The following is a 17800-nucleotide window of genomic DNA, read 5'->3' on the forward strand; positions in this document are numbered from 1 at the left end:
AAATGAGTCATTCTTGTATCTGCATGGCTTATCTGTACTTCTGTGACAGGGCAGAAGAAAATGAGAAAATGAGGAATGTTCCACAGGAATCAACAGCTCTAAACAGTTGCAATGGACTGGGGAAAGGATGACTTCAAAATAAGTAATCTTACACTTAAAGAAAGGGCACTTTGTATCACAAACTGACACAACTTGGCAATTTTCAACATACTATCAAAAATACCTTCCAATATCTCCTGTTGTGAGAATCAAGGTGTCTTTAAGCTCATTATTTCTTGACATTTTGGCATTTGTGTAGGCTTCTTTCATCCTTGAAACAAACAGCTGATACACAGGAAAGCAAAAACACATCAATGTTAGTGTTTGACACTAGTGAAACAAAACCATAGTAAGTTAGGAACAAAACCCAAAAATAAACATGAATTCACCTCTTTTATGAATCCTTCTTCAGAGTCTAAGGATTCTAGTATGTTCTTTATGCAGTTACTGAAAGCCACTCTTACATCTTTGTCTGGATCTTCCATTAGATTTAATAAAGACCCAACAAGAGACTTCACACTGGACTCATCAGTATTAAAATCCAGGTGTTTGCAAAGATGAGGTATATTTTCTATAAATGCTGGATTGGAGGAGGGAAGAAAAACATGCTTTTAATAGTTTTTCAAAATCTACTGAAGTGCACAAAAGAGTGAGGCAAACAAACCATAAAGCACACTTTACTTTTTTAACCAAAAGAATAAATATTGTGAAATCAGAGGAGATATTTAAAATTCAGATTTTATCAAGTATTACAGTTTTAGATATAGCCATAGACCAAATTTAAGCCAAGGCAGCTTAAAAAGAACATCACTGACAACATTAAATATCAGCAGTGATATCAATTGAAATACAACACTTCAAACATCAATAGAACTATTAAAAACCCAACACAGAATAAAAGGAATGGAGAAAGGTACAGATATAATGACTTAGTACCTCAGATGAAAGTGTAAAATGTTACTAAAGGTAAAGCCACATACCTAGCTTTACTGAACTGGGTGCTTTGCTCTCAAGTAGAATGAAAAAGGGCTTGAAAACACAGGCTTGCACAGAAGAAGTTTTTCCTAGAGCAGAAGTCACAGTAAGGCTGCTACACAAAATATCATGAGTAACATCCTTAACAGCAGAGTCTGCTAAGGAAGGTCGGAGGTGGAATGGACCAGAAAGACAACAAGATAACTTCCCAACTATAGCAGCACAAGCCTCCTTGACTAGCTCAGACTCATCTTTGATTTGATTTCTGAAATGGAAACAAAAATGAAATCGTTTTAATAGGTCATTTACCTAGAAATTAGTTTTTCTACATTGTCTGAGTTCTCTAACTACACTGACAGTACTATCAGGACAGCTTAAGGATGATCTGTCTCACTAAATCATCTTTGTCCTTTTCAGATCACCCTCATGTTCTGTTAAATGTTTGAAGCAGCACTGGGCATGGTGAGGCTGGCATGCTGTAAAGAAGAAACTGAAGACTAACACAAAAGGACAGAAGACACTAAGACATTTATAAAAAAGCCAGAGAAGCTGCAAAGATTTGAAGAGACATATGGACAAATACAAGATGGATTTCACTGACAAAGATATCTCCCTTCCCTCCTAATTTAAATTAGGGTCTCCACCCAAAGGAATTGCATACTGACATAGAATGTGAACATTATTCTGTCACACAGACATCATCATGTGCACCTATCCTGTTGATAGCTGATGTTTTCTGAAATCAAGATCTAGCAAATTTCGTATGAAACGAACATTTATTTTTATGTTTATGCTCCATTTATTATTTGCCCATTTTTCTTCTTGCACAAAGACAGAAAGCTGCATTAATACATACAAAAGAGCTCTGGGAATCACGCTGCAGGACTGCACAGGATGAAGCAGGAGAGAGAATCCTTTAACACAAGTAGCCCGAATTATTTCATGGTGACTTTGTAATGCCCAGTGATAAACTGATTTTCTCCAATCCAGATGAATGTTTTTTGGGAAGAGAGTCAGAAGGAACACACAGTGTGACCGAGTTTGGGGTGCTAAAGAGAAAAAAGAAAAAGCAAAGAATTACTTGATTTAAACTTTTAATACCATCACTCATCATAAGAAGGCAAATAAAATAATTTTACTTTAGAACAATCATTCCGAAGTGGAACTAGGCTTTATACTTTAACATACTTACAGAAACTCTGTGCAGTTTTTTGACTCAAAACTGGAGGACCAAACCCCCAAATAGATGGCTTGAAAGAAGAATCATCAGGATGGCTGTAAATCCAGGGCAGAGACAGCAATCCACATAAGTCATCGAGAATCTGATCACTCAGTGGGATTTTCACTAGAGGAAAGAAGCAGCAAAACAAACATTTATAAAACATTTTATGTTCTTAATTTGCTACAAAATATTACTTTTTCTATCCACAAAGATTAGTGTCACTGTTCCCCCATGTTAATATCATACTTTTTAGGCATGTAATAATAAATCATGTAGTGCTAAATCAGAATAACCTAAAAATCTCATTAAACAGATGACAGAATGTAACACATGAGCAGCAGAATTAATATAACTTTGGTATCTCTGGATTTGTGCAAAGACTTTCAGCTGGACTTCTGGGTGTCTGGTAAGCCTGAACTCACAATAACATTTTAGTCTTGGTAACTGAGTCTGTCCTCCATCCTAGTAGTTACTTTTAAAAAACATGGAAGTACTCAATATTTTTGGTACCATGCATGCCATGTTTGCTGAAGCTGTTTGAAAGCTTTGAAATTGTTGAGTGGAACAAAGACAGTAAATTATGCTGCCTCTATGTGTCTTTATAAGAAAACTGCTAAAGTTTTTTTCCTTTTTTATGTATTTTCACTATCCCCATATATTCTCTTGATCAGATAAAAATCAATAGAAGTACAGACAAAAAGAAGTAAATGATGTTCATAAAGGAATGCAAATGAAGGTCTCTAAACAGAAAATAATTATTTTTTTTTACTTAACCTTTTTTGTAAAAGAGTTGGAATACTAGCACAAGATTAATAATTTCAGCCCCTCAACCAAAACAGACTTAATACAGTCAGATGAATTCCTAATTTACAAAATCCAAGACAATCTTAAAGGGTTTCTTACCTTGAGCATATAGCAAAGCATCAAAGATTTTTACTACTCTGTCAGTCACTTGTTCTAGATTAACAATCTGTGTAGCAGCCTCTAACAGGTTTCTGCAGACTTTCACTACTCTTGTGGTAAAATCAGAGGAAATCCACTTGAACTGTATATTCACCATTGAATCTGAGGAGCTTGGAGTATTCTTACACGTATCAGAGTTACATGGATGAGACACTCCATGCTCTTTACTGTTAAAACAGAAATCACATCAATGCAACAAATGCAACAAACAATATTGAATATTAACTGCTTGTAAGCCAAGTTAGTGAGGAAATGTACTTCTTCAAAATGTACAGGACCCATCCAGTACTGATCCTGAGACACAGACAAGCATTAAATTACACAAATTGTAACGAGAGTTACAAGAAACTCTTGGTCCCAGCTTCCCCTTGGTCCTTTACCTGCTGGAATCTGTTGGGGGAGAACAATGAACGATGCACAGAGCAGCCAATCGCAGAATCACAGCGATCCCTTCCACAGGCTGGAGAACATCCCCTGGCAGAACTTCTTCCTCAAGGACAGATATTAAGGATGCAGCTTTCTTAGTGATGGCATTCCACAGAGCACTCTTCAGTTTCATGTTTACAGGGCTAAGTCTGTAATTTGAACATATTAATTATTTTCCCACACATACTTTATTTCAGAAAAGATAAATAATCATAGCAAAACCAGAGCTAATCCATATTTGATATAGGATTAGGAAAACATCAAATGAAGCTTTAGCTTAAATGTGTTTCTAGGAAGGAAAAGATCCTAAAAGATCCTACTCTGAATTTTAGTATGACTCATATCAGACTTATCTGAAAGGCTACAAACATGTAACTCTACAGTCCTTGGAAGGTCTTAGCAACCATAAAATGGCAAATGTTACACCAATCATTGAGAAAGGCACAAAAAGAGAATCCAAGGAACTATAGGCCTGTCAGCCTAATCTCACGCCCTAGGAAGATTACGGAAAAAGTTTTCCTTGAATTAATTTCTACCTGCATGAGGGACAAGAAGGTGACTGGAAACAGCCAGTATGTATTTATGAAAGGAAAATCATGCAGGTGATTCCCTTCTACAGTGAGACAGGCAGCTCTGTGGAGAAAAGTGGCTGCTTTTTCACACAACTTCAACTGTCTACAAAGTTAGGCTGACAAGAGCTTTGTGAAGGTCTGTATGACAAGTCCTGCAACTGGCAAAAAAACCCCTGATGCAATAGAACAGACTGAGAGCTAACTAAGTAACGAGCAGCTTTGGAGAAAATGACCCAGCAGGCTTGTGGAAAAGTGGAATATTAGAGCAGTGTGACCTTGTTTTAGAGAAGGGCAACTACACCCTGGGCTGTACACAAAGAGTGAAGGCTGATCACAAACCCACACCTGGAGTGCAGCATGCCCAAGGCAATTTTGAGTGCCCAAAGAGGTCAACTGCTGGCACAAGTCCAAGATAATCAGGGAGCATAGCACAGCAGAGACTGAGAGAATTGGTTTTGTTCATCTGAGCATAACTTAACTAGACCTGCTTTAAGTACATCCAGTGTAAGACCACAGCCACACACAATTCTGTCACACTAGGTACGCTCCCAGTTTTCAGTGGGAAAAAATGAAAATAATTTTCATTGAACACATTCAAAACAGCCTCTTTAATAAAGTTTAACTTAAAAATCACCAATAGATTTTGATCCCTCAAAATATAATTTAGATTTTTTCCCCAGAAGCTCTTTCAATCTGTTAAGAAGAAACTGCCTCAAGAATTTGTCATTACTATTCAATAGGCAAATGACTATAAAAGCAGTTACTAAGTGCCATACATTAAAGGTGCAGGAGATTTCTTTGGATGTTTTGTGGATAGGCTCAGTCTCCGTCTTTTCTCTGGAACTTCGTCACTGCTGCTGCTCCACCCATCAGTATCTGAGCTCTCCAGCTGGTTCTGCTGAATCTCCTCAAAGATTTCTTCTGTTTGTGTTTTTAATGCTGTATAAAGTGGACTCACCAGATACTGGGATGGACAAACAACAGAGGTACCATGATGTATGCTCTGCCTTACTTAAAGATGTGGTATTATTGCTTTTGACTTAAAATATTAAATTGCAAAATATCATGGTAAAATAGTTCATAAAAACCTTTCCATTCAAAAAAACCTTATTACAAGATGAAAGCTCTTATGAGCAATGAAGTTTCCTGTTCTGCTACTAGAGAGGATGCAGCTTGTTCAGCTGTAGTTCCTGGCATAATACCTTGCTACCAAAGCCATCACACAGACACACAGAGTTTAACAAACAGGTAGGATACACAGATGAATGTATGGAATAGAGGCACTCAGCATATCAACAACTCATTGTCAACAACCTTGTTATGCTTCTTAACTAAAATAGGGTTTATTTAGGTTGAGTATCAGGAACAAACTTTTGATTAGGAGGGTGGTGACATACTGCCACATGCTGTCTGGAGAGGTGGTGGATGTCCCATCCCTGGAAACACTCAAGGTCAGGTTAGGTGGGGCTCTGAACCCTGATCTAGTTGAAGCTGTCCCTGCTTATTGCAGGGAGTTGGACTAGATGGCCTTTAGAGGTCCCTGCCAACCTAAACCATTGACTCTGACTTAATTTAATCTTTTCTGTCTACCTGTCCCTAACAAACATGACTAAATGGAAAGTAAGAGCATCTCAAACTACTGCACACTACTTGCAAAGCTGCCCTCATATGAGTGCACTCTGGGCCTTACTCCCATCTCATATTATCATTATGGACAGTTGTGCCTGCATAGCTTATGGACAGTTTAATACATCTGAAAAACAGGAGTCCAGCTACATCCAACAGGTTTAAGAACCCTGACCTGTACAAACATGTGAAACGATTGAGAAAAAGGAGTATCAAGCTAAATGTGCAACTAAAAATTACATTTCCTAGATTTTTTCCTTTGCATAGGTATAGGTTTTTGTATATGACCTATTCACACAATAAATTCAGTTTTTAAAATAAACCTACCTTTTGTTCTTCCTGAGTTCCAAGAATATTCACAAAAATTCTACATATGGTACTGATACGGGTCTTTCTTATTTGTAAGGCAGATTCATAGCCAGCTGGAACAAACTCCAGAAAATACTGCAGCATGTGGCAAAAAACAGTTTTCAGCTTTTCAGACTGAAGGCACCTAAACACATCCCCTTCAAACCAGGAGCAGAGCTTCTCTAGCAGCATATTCAAGTAGACAGGTTCAATATTTTTGTAAGAACCTGCTTCAAAAGGCAGCAATGCCCTCATCAACAGTAAGAGTGGCTCTCCAAAGAGTTCTGATTCCTCAGTATCCATTTCAAGTGTTGATTGTAGAATTTCAAAAAAGACTGAGAAGAAAACACTGGCCAGCTGTTCTGGAGGTCCTCCTAAATGAATTAACTTCACTATAAACTTCATTGCCAAAGTTTTAACTTTTGGACTGCCATACTCTAACAAGGAGCAGCCTATCCCCCAGAGAATAATATCCTGTCTTACAAAAAAGATATCTGCAACAATATTTGTCAGAATAGACATTAATACAACTTCCAAATGTTCTATATTTGGCATACCCATCAGCTGTAATGGTGCCAGTCTTAAATATCCCACGTTGTCACTTATACTGCTGGAAAATCTCTGCACAGTCACTGGCCAGACCAGTCCATCTCCCCAGAGATGCCTCTGTGTATCTCTTTCATGCAAGATGATTAAGTCTTGAAAAAGATGTAGCAAGTCTTTAGTTAGTGCTTCAAAAATGGAGCCACTCTTCATTTTAAACAGAAAAAGTAAAGAGCAGATAACATCACAAATGTTCTTGTGCAATGCGTTGCAGTTTGGAGCTGCAGCAATACGAAGAAGCCTTGTTATGATCCAGTTACTAAATTCTAGGACAATAAAAGAGAATCTTTATTATTAAGATAAAAACTATAAAAACTAAAATCTCTAATTGAGTACCTCCCTAAGAGCAGACTGCTTACCACTAAAACTAAACTCCTTGAGATAAATGCTTGTAGGCTCAGTAAACAGAATCTTCACTGGGACATTTATTCAGCAAATCCCATTAAAAAAGAGGAAAAGAGGGGGCAGAACATGGGTTGGGAATGGAAGACACACATTTTACACTGGTATTTCCAGACATTTTCCTCTGCCAAAAAAGCACCCCCAAGCAGTGAGTACATGTAGAGCATATCTCATCAACACCATATAATAATATATCTATGCAATGGTAATGGATAATGTCAAAGTCTGTCCTGAGAAATTTCCATTATCACAAGTGTTAATCCATTCACAATATTCAAAGTCTATCATCAGATTCACTCATAAATTTATAATGATGAACTTACGTATCTCCCTTTTTCCCCTTTCTCTTCTTTGGATGATCCCACTGTCTGCAAATTTAAATCCTGAAAATATCAAGCTTCAACATAAGCATTTTTAACAAACTCACCAATGCAACTGCATTTGGTTTCCTCCTGATTTCCATCCACATTTACAAACATAAGCGGGGAAGATTTCATGATATGTTGAATAAAATCAAGCAACATCACAGAACTTGGTTGTGAATCTGATTTCTTAATGAGTTCCAAGGCAACTTTAAAGAAATAAGACAATATTCCAATCAGCATGGCAACAAACCACTTAAAAAATTTTGTTCACACCTTATGAGGAATATTTTTTAAAATATATAAAAAATACTATGATATGGTATTAAACCTTTCAAATTATTTATTGTGAGTATATTTTTTAATCTATGAAGGTAATTGAGTGCATATTGTAAGCCCTCTATGTGACTCTAAACGGTATGAAGAAAAGTATAAATTACTCATTAAATATTATTAATCCCAAATGCATTAACATTCAGTTAAAATTCTATCCAGCTGTGTGTTGAGTGAAGAAAAGCAAATACTTAACATTTCCCGAGGTTTACAGTCTTGCTAGAGAAACAATGCTGAGAATTGTTTCAAACCTCCAGAATATAAAAGGTTGTAAATGGCAAATTCAGCTAACGAAAGCAAAAGGTTTAACAAAACACTGGACATATCTAATGTTGCTCCATTGAAACAGGTATCTGAATCATATCAGATTTATCCAGATCCCCCAGGGATCCTATCCAGTGTTAGTTAGTACAAGAAAGAAACTATCTGAGATTCAGACAAGATTTCAGTTCTGAGACACATGTGAATATTAAGAATTACAAGCTATGTTACTCATGAACAGTGACATTCCATGACACTCCTGCTTTTCAATGTTGGGAGCATTTGTATCCATATAACCCTGCACAGCATCCACCCCTCCTTCCTTGGGGATGTGTGTGTATGGTTTATTTACAAAGGGAACTTCACATCCCAATGGAAAATACTTCATGACTGGCTTTATTAAAAACTAAGTCATAAATGGTATTGTATTCTACTAAAACTTTCTTTAAAGGTTTTCAACTCTTATTTTTGACAGGAATTACTTTAAGTATAAAGAAGACAGTTTTAGATTATAGGAATGTAATGCTTACCAACATCTACCTCTGTAAGAATTCTGTCAATAAACTGGCAAAGTATTTGTCTTGGTTTCTGCACAACTGTGTTGTATTCCTCTGGACTAGCACTAAAATTAAAAAGAATGATATTTTGATGTTACCAATTTTAAAGTACAAAATAATTACTTGGAAGTCTGTCTCAACAGCTTAATGTTAAACACTGACTTTCTTCTAGAAGTCTTCAAAAATAAATACAGATTGATTTCTTGGTGGTTTATAGAGGTTTTACGGGGGGGGTGGGGGGGGGGGGGGGAGGTGAGGGGGGAGGTGTTTGGGTTCTTTTTCAATTTTCTTGTTTTAGTGACCGGCCTGTCCCTCAGCAGTCAGGGCTCGCAGGGTCACATTTTCAGTATACAATTGTACCTCCATATCCGCTCACTGCCTACTGCAATACAAAGCTCCAGTGCTGGTGCTGCCAATAGAACTGCAGAGCCCGGCAATTCCAGCTCATGGGGCTCTCAGTGAGCGCTTACAGCACACTCAGGCTCAGGCCGGGGCTCTGAGACCACCAGGCCGCTCCTGTCAGCGCCACCCGGCAGGGAGAGAGGGATAGGCCCCGGCAGGCGGCGGGAGAAGGGACCAGCTAAGGTGACATCCCGGCCCGGCCCGGCCCGGCCCGGCCGCAGGACACCTCGCACACCTCCTTCTCCCCTTCCCCGCCGCACATGCCAGGGCGCGCCTCCCCCAGCGCAGCACAGCCCCGCACACACACGCCCTACATGGCGGCCGCCGGGCCCGTCCTACCCGGCGAGCTCCCGCAGCGCGGGGATCATGGAGGCCATGCCCAGGCCCTGCTCCGCCATGGCGCCACTTTGAATCGGGCGGCGCGGAGCGGGGCGGGCACGGCGGGACGGCGGCCGGCAAGGCCCAAACCTCCTCCCCCGGCGCTGCTCGGATTTAACCGCTTCGTCCCTGTACACGGAGCGGCCGCGGCGGCTCCGGGTCGGTCCCTGATGGCTCCCACGGACACCTCGCTGTCCCAGCGGGGCTCTGCTGCACGGACAGGTAACACCCAGCGGGGGCCGAGCGCACCCCGCCGAGCCTCGGCTGGTCCGGCAGCAGCACTGAGCGACCACCCGGCCCCAGCGGGCGCCTGGCGGAGTGCGGACAGGGGCTCCAGGCGATGGGCGAAAGGAAGCGCCACAGTGTAGAGAGTGGCTTAGGCGAGGAGGGGCGGAAGGAGGAAACTTCGGTGCCAAGGGAGTGCCCGGTGCAGCTCCTTCTCCGTCCGCCGCCTCCCGGTGCAGGCGGGATGCACCTGGGAGTCAGGTGTGGGACAGCCTCGCCGAGAGCGGCCCCGAGCGGCCCTGGCCCGCCCCCGGCATCGCCCCGCCCGCCCGGGCCGGCCCCGCGGCAGCAGGTGGCGGCGGGACCGGCGGGGCGCTGGCGCTGCGGGACGGGCCGCGGGCAGGTGGGCAGCGAGCGGGGCGCGGGGGCCACCGGGGCCGCCTCTCGGGTGCTGCCGTGTCCGGAGGGAGCGGGGCGGGGGCGAGCGGGAGCGGAGCCGGCGGGAAGGCGCGTTCGGTAGGTGAGCGGGCTCGGCGCTCCTCCGCGCAGGTAGCGGTGAGCGGCGTGCGTAAGATACAGACTTTGCTTTTTGTTATTGTTATTACTTTCTGAGCGTATGTTGCTTTTCGTTACGTTTCTTTTGCGAACGTTTACGTGTGTAAAGTACGGAAGGTGTCGATGAGAACCCCGAAGGGACGGGATCGGGCGCTGAGCGGGAGCGTGTGGCCCCACCTGGGCAGCGAGACCCGCACGTTCGGGAGAATAAAGGATAAAATAAGGAGCCATGGGCAGGTGCGAACCGCAGACAGAGTACGCGAGAGCACACTCAGCTCTGAGTTTTGTTTTTGTGATTAGGAGCTCCGGCTCTTTCTGTATTTGTTTATGAACTTCGCTTAGCGTTCTTTCTGGGTTGAAATAAAATCCTCTCGGAGGATAATTCTGTTGCCTGTTTCCACTGTGCTAGGGCTGTGTCGCTAGCATGTAAAACAGCCCACGTGTGTTTCAGTTACTTGAACCATTTCAGATGAATGCTTTCAGGAACCTATTGCTAATGTTTCATTCAGAGATGGTTGTTTTTGTCCTGCAGAATACATGTTTGTCATTTCAATAGAATTCTGCTGACCTTTTAAAGGCTGGTAACTTGGCAAGGACCTAAAATACTTCAAGAAACTTTATGAAATGTAACTGGGTTTGGTCTTTGTTGTTTTTCAGCATATATTGCAATGTTTTCTACTAGCTGACTTAATGAGATGTTAGTCCTTCTAGAGCCATTCATAGAGAAAAAGCAGGAACCATGTAGCAATATGTGGTTTGTTAAGTAGAATTTTAATGCTTAAGAAAGACCAAGTACATCTGGGTTTTGTTATCAGTGTTGTTTTGAACGCAAAATTTTCTAGACTATTTCAATTTAAAGTATCTATTATTGTGAAAACAATGTTCTGAGTTTAAATTTCCAAAACTGAAATGACAGTCGCACAAAGGAAGGTGTAAACTGTACTGCTTGCCAGTTTGATGTAAGCTCCCGTGTCATCCCTGAGGGAACAGGATACTGTTGGTACATTAGGAAGTTCAGGAAGACTCTGTTATCCTAAAAAATAAGCTTAAGTTTACTGAATCATAGGGTGATTGTTTTTGCTGATAAAACATAGATGTGGCACATAAAGTGCCTAATTTTAAAAAGTGCTTTTGCATGGGAATCTCTGGAGTCAACAGTGAGATCATATTAGTATAGTTATTGTAGAAGTGCTTTCATTTGTCACAGGTAGAATGCTACATAAATTTGTTGTGCAGTTTCTGTGAGCATTTACTGAGCATGTAATTCAGGCTATTTTTTTGTTTTTTGGTAAGTGCTTCTAACAAATCAGCAGAGAGATCTTCTGCTTCCCATTTTTCAACTGGGAATTTTACTTCCCAGTTGCAAAGCCCCATCTGTTGACTTCTCACCATACCATCGAGTTTCTCCAGCTACCTTGGTGTTAGAAGACTCCACATGAGAGTGCCCATAACAACTTCATTGGGCTATGAAGATGTAAGGAGTCTCCCTCACACACCCTAGTGTTTTATAGACCCTCCAGGGAAACAGCACCTGAAACACCTGCTTTCATTTCTTGCTTTTCTTAAGCACAGGATAAGCATCTTCTTGTTTCTTTGTCATATGTCATTGTGTTGCACTTTTATGTCTCTTGGCCCCCAGGAGGAGAAGCAGACATGTTACCATGCATTTGAAGAGAGTGGCTAATTGCTAATGAAGATAGTGTGCCTGGAGACTTTTCTCCTCCAATGCAGCTGATTCGTGTTGGTGAAAGGAATCTGAGATGAGCAGAGCTCAGCTTGCAGTACTTGGGTCAGGGGAAGAAATTCATGCAGATAGGTACAAATAAGTGTCAAATTTAGTGTATGCAGCACTACCAAGATTTCTGCCAAAGCTGCTGTTACTTTCTGGTTTTTTAATTCTTTCTCTTTTTTTTTCTGCTCTCTTCCCTACTTGAACAGTCCTCTCACTGTATAGTTGCATGATTCTTCCACACTCAGGTCTCTCTCTTTCTTGGCTTTCATTATTTATTTACCACATGCTTCAGCAGGTCATTGTACTTATTTTAAGGCAGAGTGACTCTACATTGGACCAGCAGGTCTGAGAGGACAGGAGACTGTTAAGTGTACTTCTATTCCCTCTGTTGTTTAATTCTGAGGCATAATTACTGTTCTGGGGGCTCATGTGCTCTGTGGATGTCTGTGAGCTGTTCCCCCAGGAGGCTGGTGTGGCTGCAGTTCAATCTCAGCTGTCCTGCAGGCAGACAAAGGGAGTGCATGGAAGTGCAGGTGTGTGTTCCTTGGGCAGACAAAGGGAGTGCATGGAAGTACAGCTGGGTGTTCCTTCCTTGGTGCCTTCAGGAGCTGAGAGCTCTCAGGTGCTGAGGGGAAATGCAGCTGAGATGGTGCCCGGGGCTCCTGTGAGCTGGGCTAAGGAATTTCGCTCAGTGTCAGGGTGTGCTTATGGCTCCTCATCTGCAGGGCTGCTGCAGGAACACCGAGAGGCTGTGAGTGCTCCAAGCCACATTTCCCTGTGCAGTCATGCAGGTGCCTGACCTTTGGACACAGGGCACTGCTCCTCTGCACTGCAAGAATGTGGATTTCAGCCCTTGAGCCTTTTATCTCTGCCTCTGTTGCTTAGTCAACTGGGCTGGAATGAAGTGGCACAGATTGAAATGATGTGTCACCCTGAATATTCATCTGATGATTAAACAAAAGAGTGAAAAATGGGAACAGTAAATGGTGGTAAGGCAACAGGTGGGCCAGAAACCTAAAAGCAGATTATGTACATCCAGCTAAGCAAAAACTAACAGGTACAAGAGGGGAAAAAAGTGGAAAAAGAAAACATATAACACTAAAATCTATTTGACTTCTAAATGTAATCCTGACAGGTCCTAGTCCTGCAAGCCTTTATTCATGTTTTTTCTATGAACAAGCCTACTAATACTACTAATAATGTAAAATACAGTATTTAGTAATTTGGAGAATTTGATTGATCTGATCAAATGCAGGGAATGCTAAGTGTTAGCCATGGCCTTGTTATTTACATGATTGTTTTGCTACTTCTAAATGTAGCCTGATGAACTCCTAGGTTTTTATGTGGAGGTGTGTACTTGGTTACTGCTCTTACATACAGGTGTCCAAGGAGAATAAAGGTACTGCATCACAATAGCTCATCAGAGACATTGGTATTGCAAGGCCTCAGAAATAAATTATGCATAAAGCAAAATGTGTGCTTCTCCATGCATGCTTTTGGTGGGAAAAGGATTATCAACCCACTTTCAGGGCTCTCTTGGCAGATGTTTCCTTAATAATAATAGTCACTAGAGAGGAAAAAAAAAAGAGCTGGATCCAGTATTTCCCACTTTTGTTCAATTAGTGTATTCATCCTTTCATCTTGTTAATAATCAGTGCTTGAATGGACTGATTAAAAACACTGACATGTAGAAAAGCTGAAGTACTAAGTCATATGTTCTCAGCAAGATTCTATTTATTTGAATGCAATTTCAAGAGTTTGTTTCTGTCGAAGATTCAGGACCCACTTGTTTCTCTCAAACCAGGTGTTCTCTGATAGCTTTTCTTTCCAGAATTTTTATAGTTTGGAATGTTTTTGTCTTGCTGATTTATCAAGCTCTTCTTCTAACTGCACATCTCCTCCCATTGTGTTTGCACATGCCCCGCTGCTTCTCTTTGCACTAATTTATTACCTTATAACAAAGGGAAATGAAATTCTTTCTTTCATAGCCTAAAGGTAAGGCAGTGTAAATTGGTATGAAGTTATAATTTTCCATTGAGCTGATTATTTTACTCTAGTCCTTCCAAGCTTGATTTATAGAGTCAAGATATATTTAACTGTAGCTAGTGAGGATTTCCTCCTCCCTTTCCAGGCAATATGATGTATTCAATGCGAAATAACTGAATATTAAGATATATTTCATTGTACTTATCATCACCCTTATCAGCCACTTAATTGTGGCTGTGTATTAATTGTATGGGGCAGAATATTCTTCACATCCCAAATTACAAAGTATTAGAAGCACATAAATTTAGATTTTATCAATAATTTCTTCTTTTTAAAATGAGAATTACTTATAATTTAAATCATATCAATAATTCCCTCTTTTTTAGAAGAGTTATTGTCACTTGCTTGGCGTTGCATATGGAGGTAACTAATTCACTAGTGCAAGACCTATTGGACAAATTCTTCTAAAAGCTGGTATCTTGTTCATCTTAATCATTAACACTTCTATATCTTTGATTTCTCAAAAGAGATTTCATTATTCTGCTATTACCAGAGATTAAAAACGTAATTAAAACTAATGTGTGCACTCCCTAAAATTTCCAGGATCTTTGACCATTTTGCTTGAAACTCAAACCAGAGATTGGCGTCTTCACCACGGGCAAGGTGGTTTGGTCACCTCCTACCAAAGCTGCTCCCAAGAGAAGCTTGGCAGCAGCACAAGACTTGTTTTTTGTCATGCCAGAGCAAATCCCTACTTCTGGCACTCTCGTTGTGTTTGTTTTCATAAGGTGCTTGCACCCTGAAATGGCAGCCCTTGTGCTATGTGAAAGACAACTACTGGGTCAGCCACACTGGGCTTTTTAGTGAGCCTCTTTCTGATAGACTGACTGCCTTGGGGAAAGTAGAAATTATCTATAATAATAGAAACACACATTTTGGTTGCATTCCAAAACTTCTTCGTGCTTTCCCTCTTGAATTTTTTTTGATGTGGTAAATCTTGGAACAGACCCTTCTGCCATATAGTTTATTCTTTAAGCTGCCATTCTGCTTTTTCCTAAGTAAATTAAGATGGAGGCATTTAAATTCAATGGGATTATTCGATATCAGCCCTCCCCAAGGAAATCAGCATGTGTTGGATGAGTGATTGACCAGAGTCTGTGTGCCACCTAAGAAGTGCTTCATTAAGATGTCACTTCAGTTGTGCTGCTTCCCACTGGACTCCTCACCCAGCAGGAGACAGACCAGGAATAGTGGGAAAGCTTGGGAAGGTAAGCATGGTACTGACTTGCTGAGTGACAGTAACAGCACAATATTTCTGTGTCATGTTTAGAAACTTAAAAACAGGGATTTAAATATTGGGTAGTAATGTTCAGAAGCATTAATTTTGGAGACTTAGAAATAGGAGTTATTTTTCATTGATTGCCATCATGTAAAGTGACAGTAAACAATGTGACAGAGTTACTGAGTTTTTGTGAAGGTCAGCAGGAGTAGGATGATTCCTTTGGTATGTACTTGCAGCTAACTTAAAATCCAAAACATATCAGTTAAAGTATTATGTGAAATAAAATGCTTATTTTATATGATCTCCTCCAAAGATGTTTTGTCCTTGTGAAAGAGCTGATTTACCAACAAACTGATTTATCTGTTGATCACAGTTGATCATCTTATCATCAAAGAGTCACTTTTTGGCTCTGTATTTCATTTGCCAAATATGTGAACATCTACTCTCAAAGTCTGAACAAGTGTTACAACTTCAGAGTGGTGTAAGAAATATTAACATTTTCCTTTGAAAGTGTCAGTTTGGAAAGGCTTTGGACTGTAATCTGGCAGCTTTGGAATCTCACTGCAGGCTGTCAGAGTAAACAATTGTCACTGAATCGTGGGACAACTTAAAATGGCTGAAACAAACCAAATGTGAATTCAGTGTTTCAGCAAAGAGGCTCATTACAAAGGTGATCCAGCTTACAGTGTTTTCTGTGTTGTAGGTATTGTTCCTTATAGCAAGTACATACTGGTTAACTGTATAATTGTATCTATCTCACCTTATGGGACTTCAGGTAATTAATTTTAAAGCAACAAATAATTTTTTTAACTATCATTTTTTGTTTTGTAAAGGTTTTTATTAAGCTAGCATTATTTTGTAAGATGAATTTTTTCATGATACTTATAAAAAGGAAACAAAACCTCTAATTAACAAAAATCATGAACACTTTTATGCATTGTTTTCCAGCAGATGAATAAAATGTTAGATTTTCATTGTTTTAATAGAAATACCTGGATATATCTTTTGTTTAAACTTTTTTTTTTTTAACTCGTGACTTTGTTGCATAATTGCAATGTATGGTTTCAATGCTTAGGGATGTCTGCTCCTGTTGCAAGCTCAAGCTATCAAAAAAGATAAATTGTTGTAACCCAAGATTTTAATACGTTTATTGTTTTTAATTTTGATTTCTGGTGTTTGCAAAAAAGATGACAAAGTTTTCACCAAAGCATCAGAAGTAGTTTTCATTAAAGAATGTAAAGTTATCTCCTAATCATAGGAGTCCGAAGGCTGAGATTTTTAATTATTTAGTTACAAAAAATTTGCTGAGGAATTGTGCTCTTTTTCATCTACAAAACATGATTAAAAATGACAGTTGGCAACAACAAATGTAGATGTTTTATTCTGGCCTAATTATTAAGAACTACAGCACCAGCAAATGAGCTTCCTGTGTGCCCCAGATAGTCTTCTAGTTTAGAAGGTATGAACAATACTCTATTTAGCTTTAGTTACTCAGATTTACTAATGTGCTCCTTTTATCCTCAGCACTTGGGCAAACATAGCTCCTTAAAGCTATGAGCTGGCAAACAGGTAGCACTGGGGCATCTGTGGCTCTGCACATTGAAATGCTGCCAGTTGCTTTGGCCACGTATTGTGGAGGACCCTCTTTTTCCCTCTAGCTGGACCAATGAAAAAAGAAACCCAAAAATAACCTGTGAATTTTCCATGACAGAAAATCCTGGCTTGCTTGCAGTATAGTAGCTGATCAGTCTAATCTAATAATCTTTTGAACCATGTGGAGCTGAAGGAGGCATTAGTGGGTGTCAGAAGGCCATACTGCCATCTGACAATTCATGAAAACTGGAAAATATTCTGGCACCACACATCTATTCAGTACTACCTGCAATTAGCCAGAGTATGGTGAATATGTGGCTGTAAATTCAACTGCTAAGGGCAGAATGAAAGCATTTCTATTGTTACTCGTAATGATATTCATGTGATTAACTTCTGGGGTGACCTTAAAACTAAGTTCATTAGTCAGAGTTAGCCTGTGTCTCTCTCTGCTGGAGTTTTACTATTTGTAGCAAGCTGAGGTTTCCCACTTCAGCTACTAAGGAGCAGGCACAGGGCAGGATAAAGGCAGTTTTGTGGAGTGTTTCAGTTGTGCTGCTCAACACCTCCCTCCTCTTCTGCCTCTCAGGCTGTTTGTTCATGGACAGCTTTGCTCATCATTCTGCTCTTTCAGTTACCTGGTAACTAAATGTTATCTTCATGCTCAGAGAAGAGAAAAATGGTTCATAATGTTCTAGCTGGCTTAAGAAAAAGTTCCTTTTCTGAAGTTATGAGTGCCATAGAGGGCTAAATCCTATTTCTCAGCAAAAAACAGGGAATACAGTATGTCTTGCCTCTCAAGTGGCACCGAACTTGGAAGAAACAGAGGCTTGGGACAAATACTGACAGCCTTGCAAAAGATCAGTGACATTGTAACAGATTAAACAGTGGAAGGTGAGTACACTTTGATTGGAGTAGACAGAATGAAAAATCCAGCAAAGTCTCAAAAACTGTGAAGCTC

At 40.3% G+C, this 17800-nt stretch overlaps 2 protein-coding genes across 3 annotated transcripts in view; one reads left to right on the top strand and one right to left on the bottom strand.

Annotated features, from left to right (window-relative positions):
• The window catches only part of ATR (ATR serine/threonine kinase), a 39211-nt gene extending 29722 nt beyond the window's left edge, over nucleotides 1-9489 (bottom strand). Inside the window, 12 exon segments of the mRNA XM_036389211.2 lie at nucleotides 224-324; nucleotides 429-619; nucleotides 1020-1279; nucleotides 1871-2063; nucleotides 2207-2359; nucleotides 3140-3366; nucleotides 3580-3774; nucleotides 4974-5161; nucleotides 6151-7040; nucleotides 7604-7747; nucleotides 8663-8754; nucleotides 9431-9489. Of these exon segments, the coding sequence (XP_036245104.1) occupies nucleotides 224-324; nucleotides 429-619; nucleotides 1020-1279; nucleotides 1871-2063; nucleotides 2207-2359; nucleotides 3140-3366; nucleotides 3580-3774; nucleotides 4974-5161; nucleotides 6151-7040; nucleotides 7604-7747; nucleotides 8663-8754; nucleotides 9431-9489 (2693 nt within the window).
• A 104-nt stretch (nucleotides 9490-9593) lies between these two features.
• PLS1 (plastin 1) overlaps nucleotides 9594-17800 on the top strand; it is a 41003-nt gene continuing 32796 nt past the window's right edge. The window contains exon 1 of one of the 2 annotated variants that reach the window (XM_036389132.1): nucleotides 9594-9691. The gene's annotated coding sequence lies outside the window, so the exon portion shown is untranslated. The remainder of the gene's footprint in view (nucleotides 9692-17800) is intronic. The other variant, XM_036389133.2, reaches the window with a different exon arrangement.

Source organism: Molothrus ater, chromosome 10 (assembly GCF_012460135.2).
Source record: "Molothrus ater isolate BHLD 08-10-18 breed brown headed cowbird chromosome 10, BPBGC_Mater_1.1, whole genome shotgun sequence".
In the NCBI taxonomy this organism is placed as follows: domain Eukaryota; kingdom Metazoa; phylum Chordata; class Aves; order Passeriformes; family Icteridae; genus Molothrus; species Molothrus ater.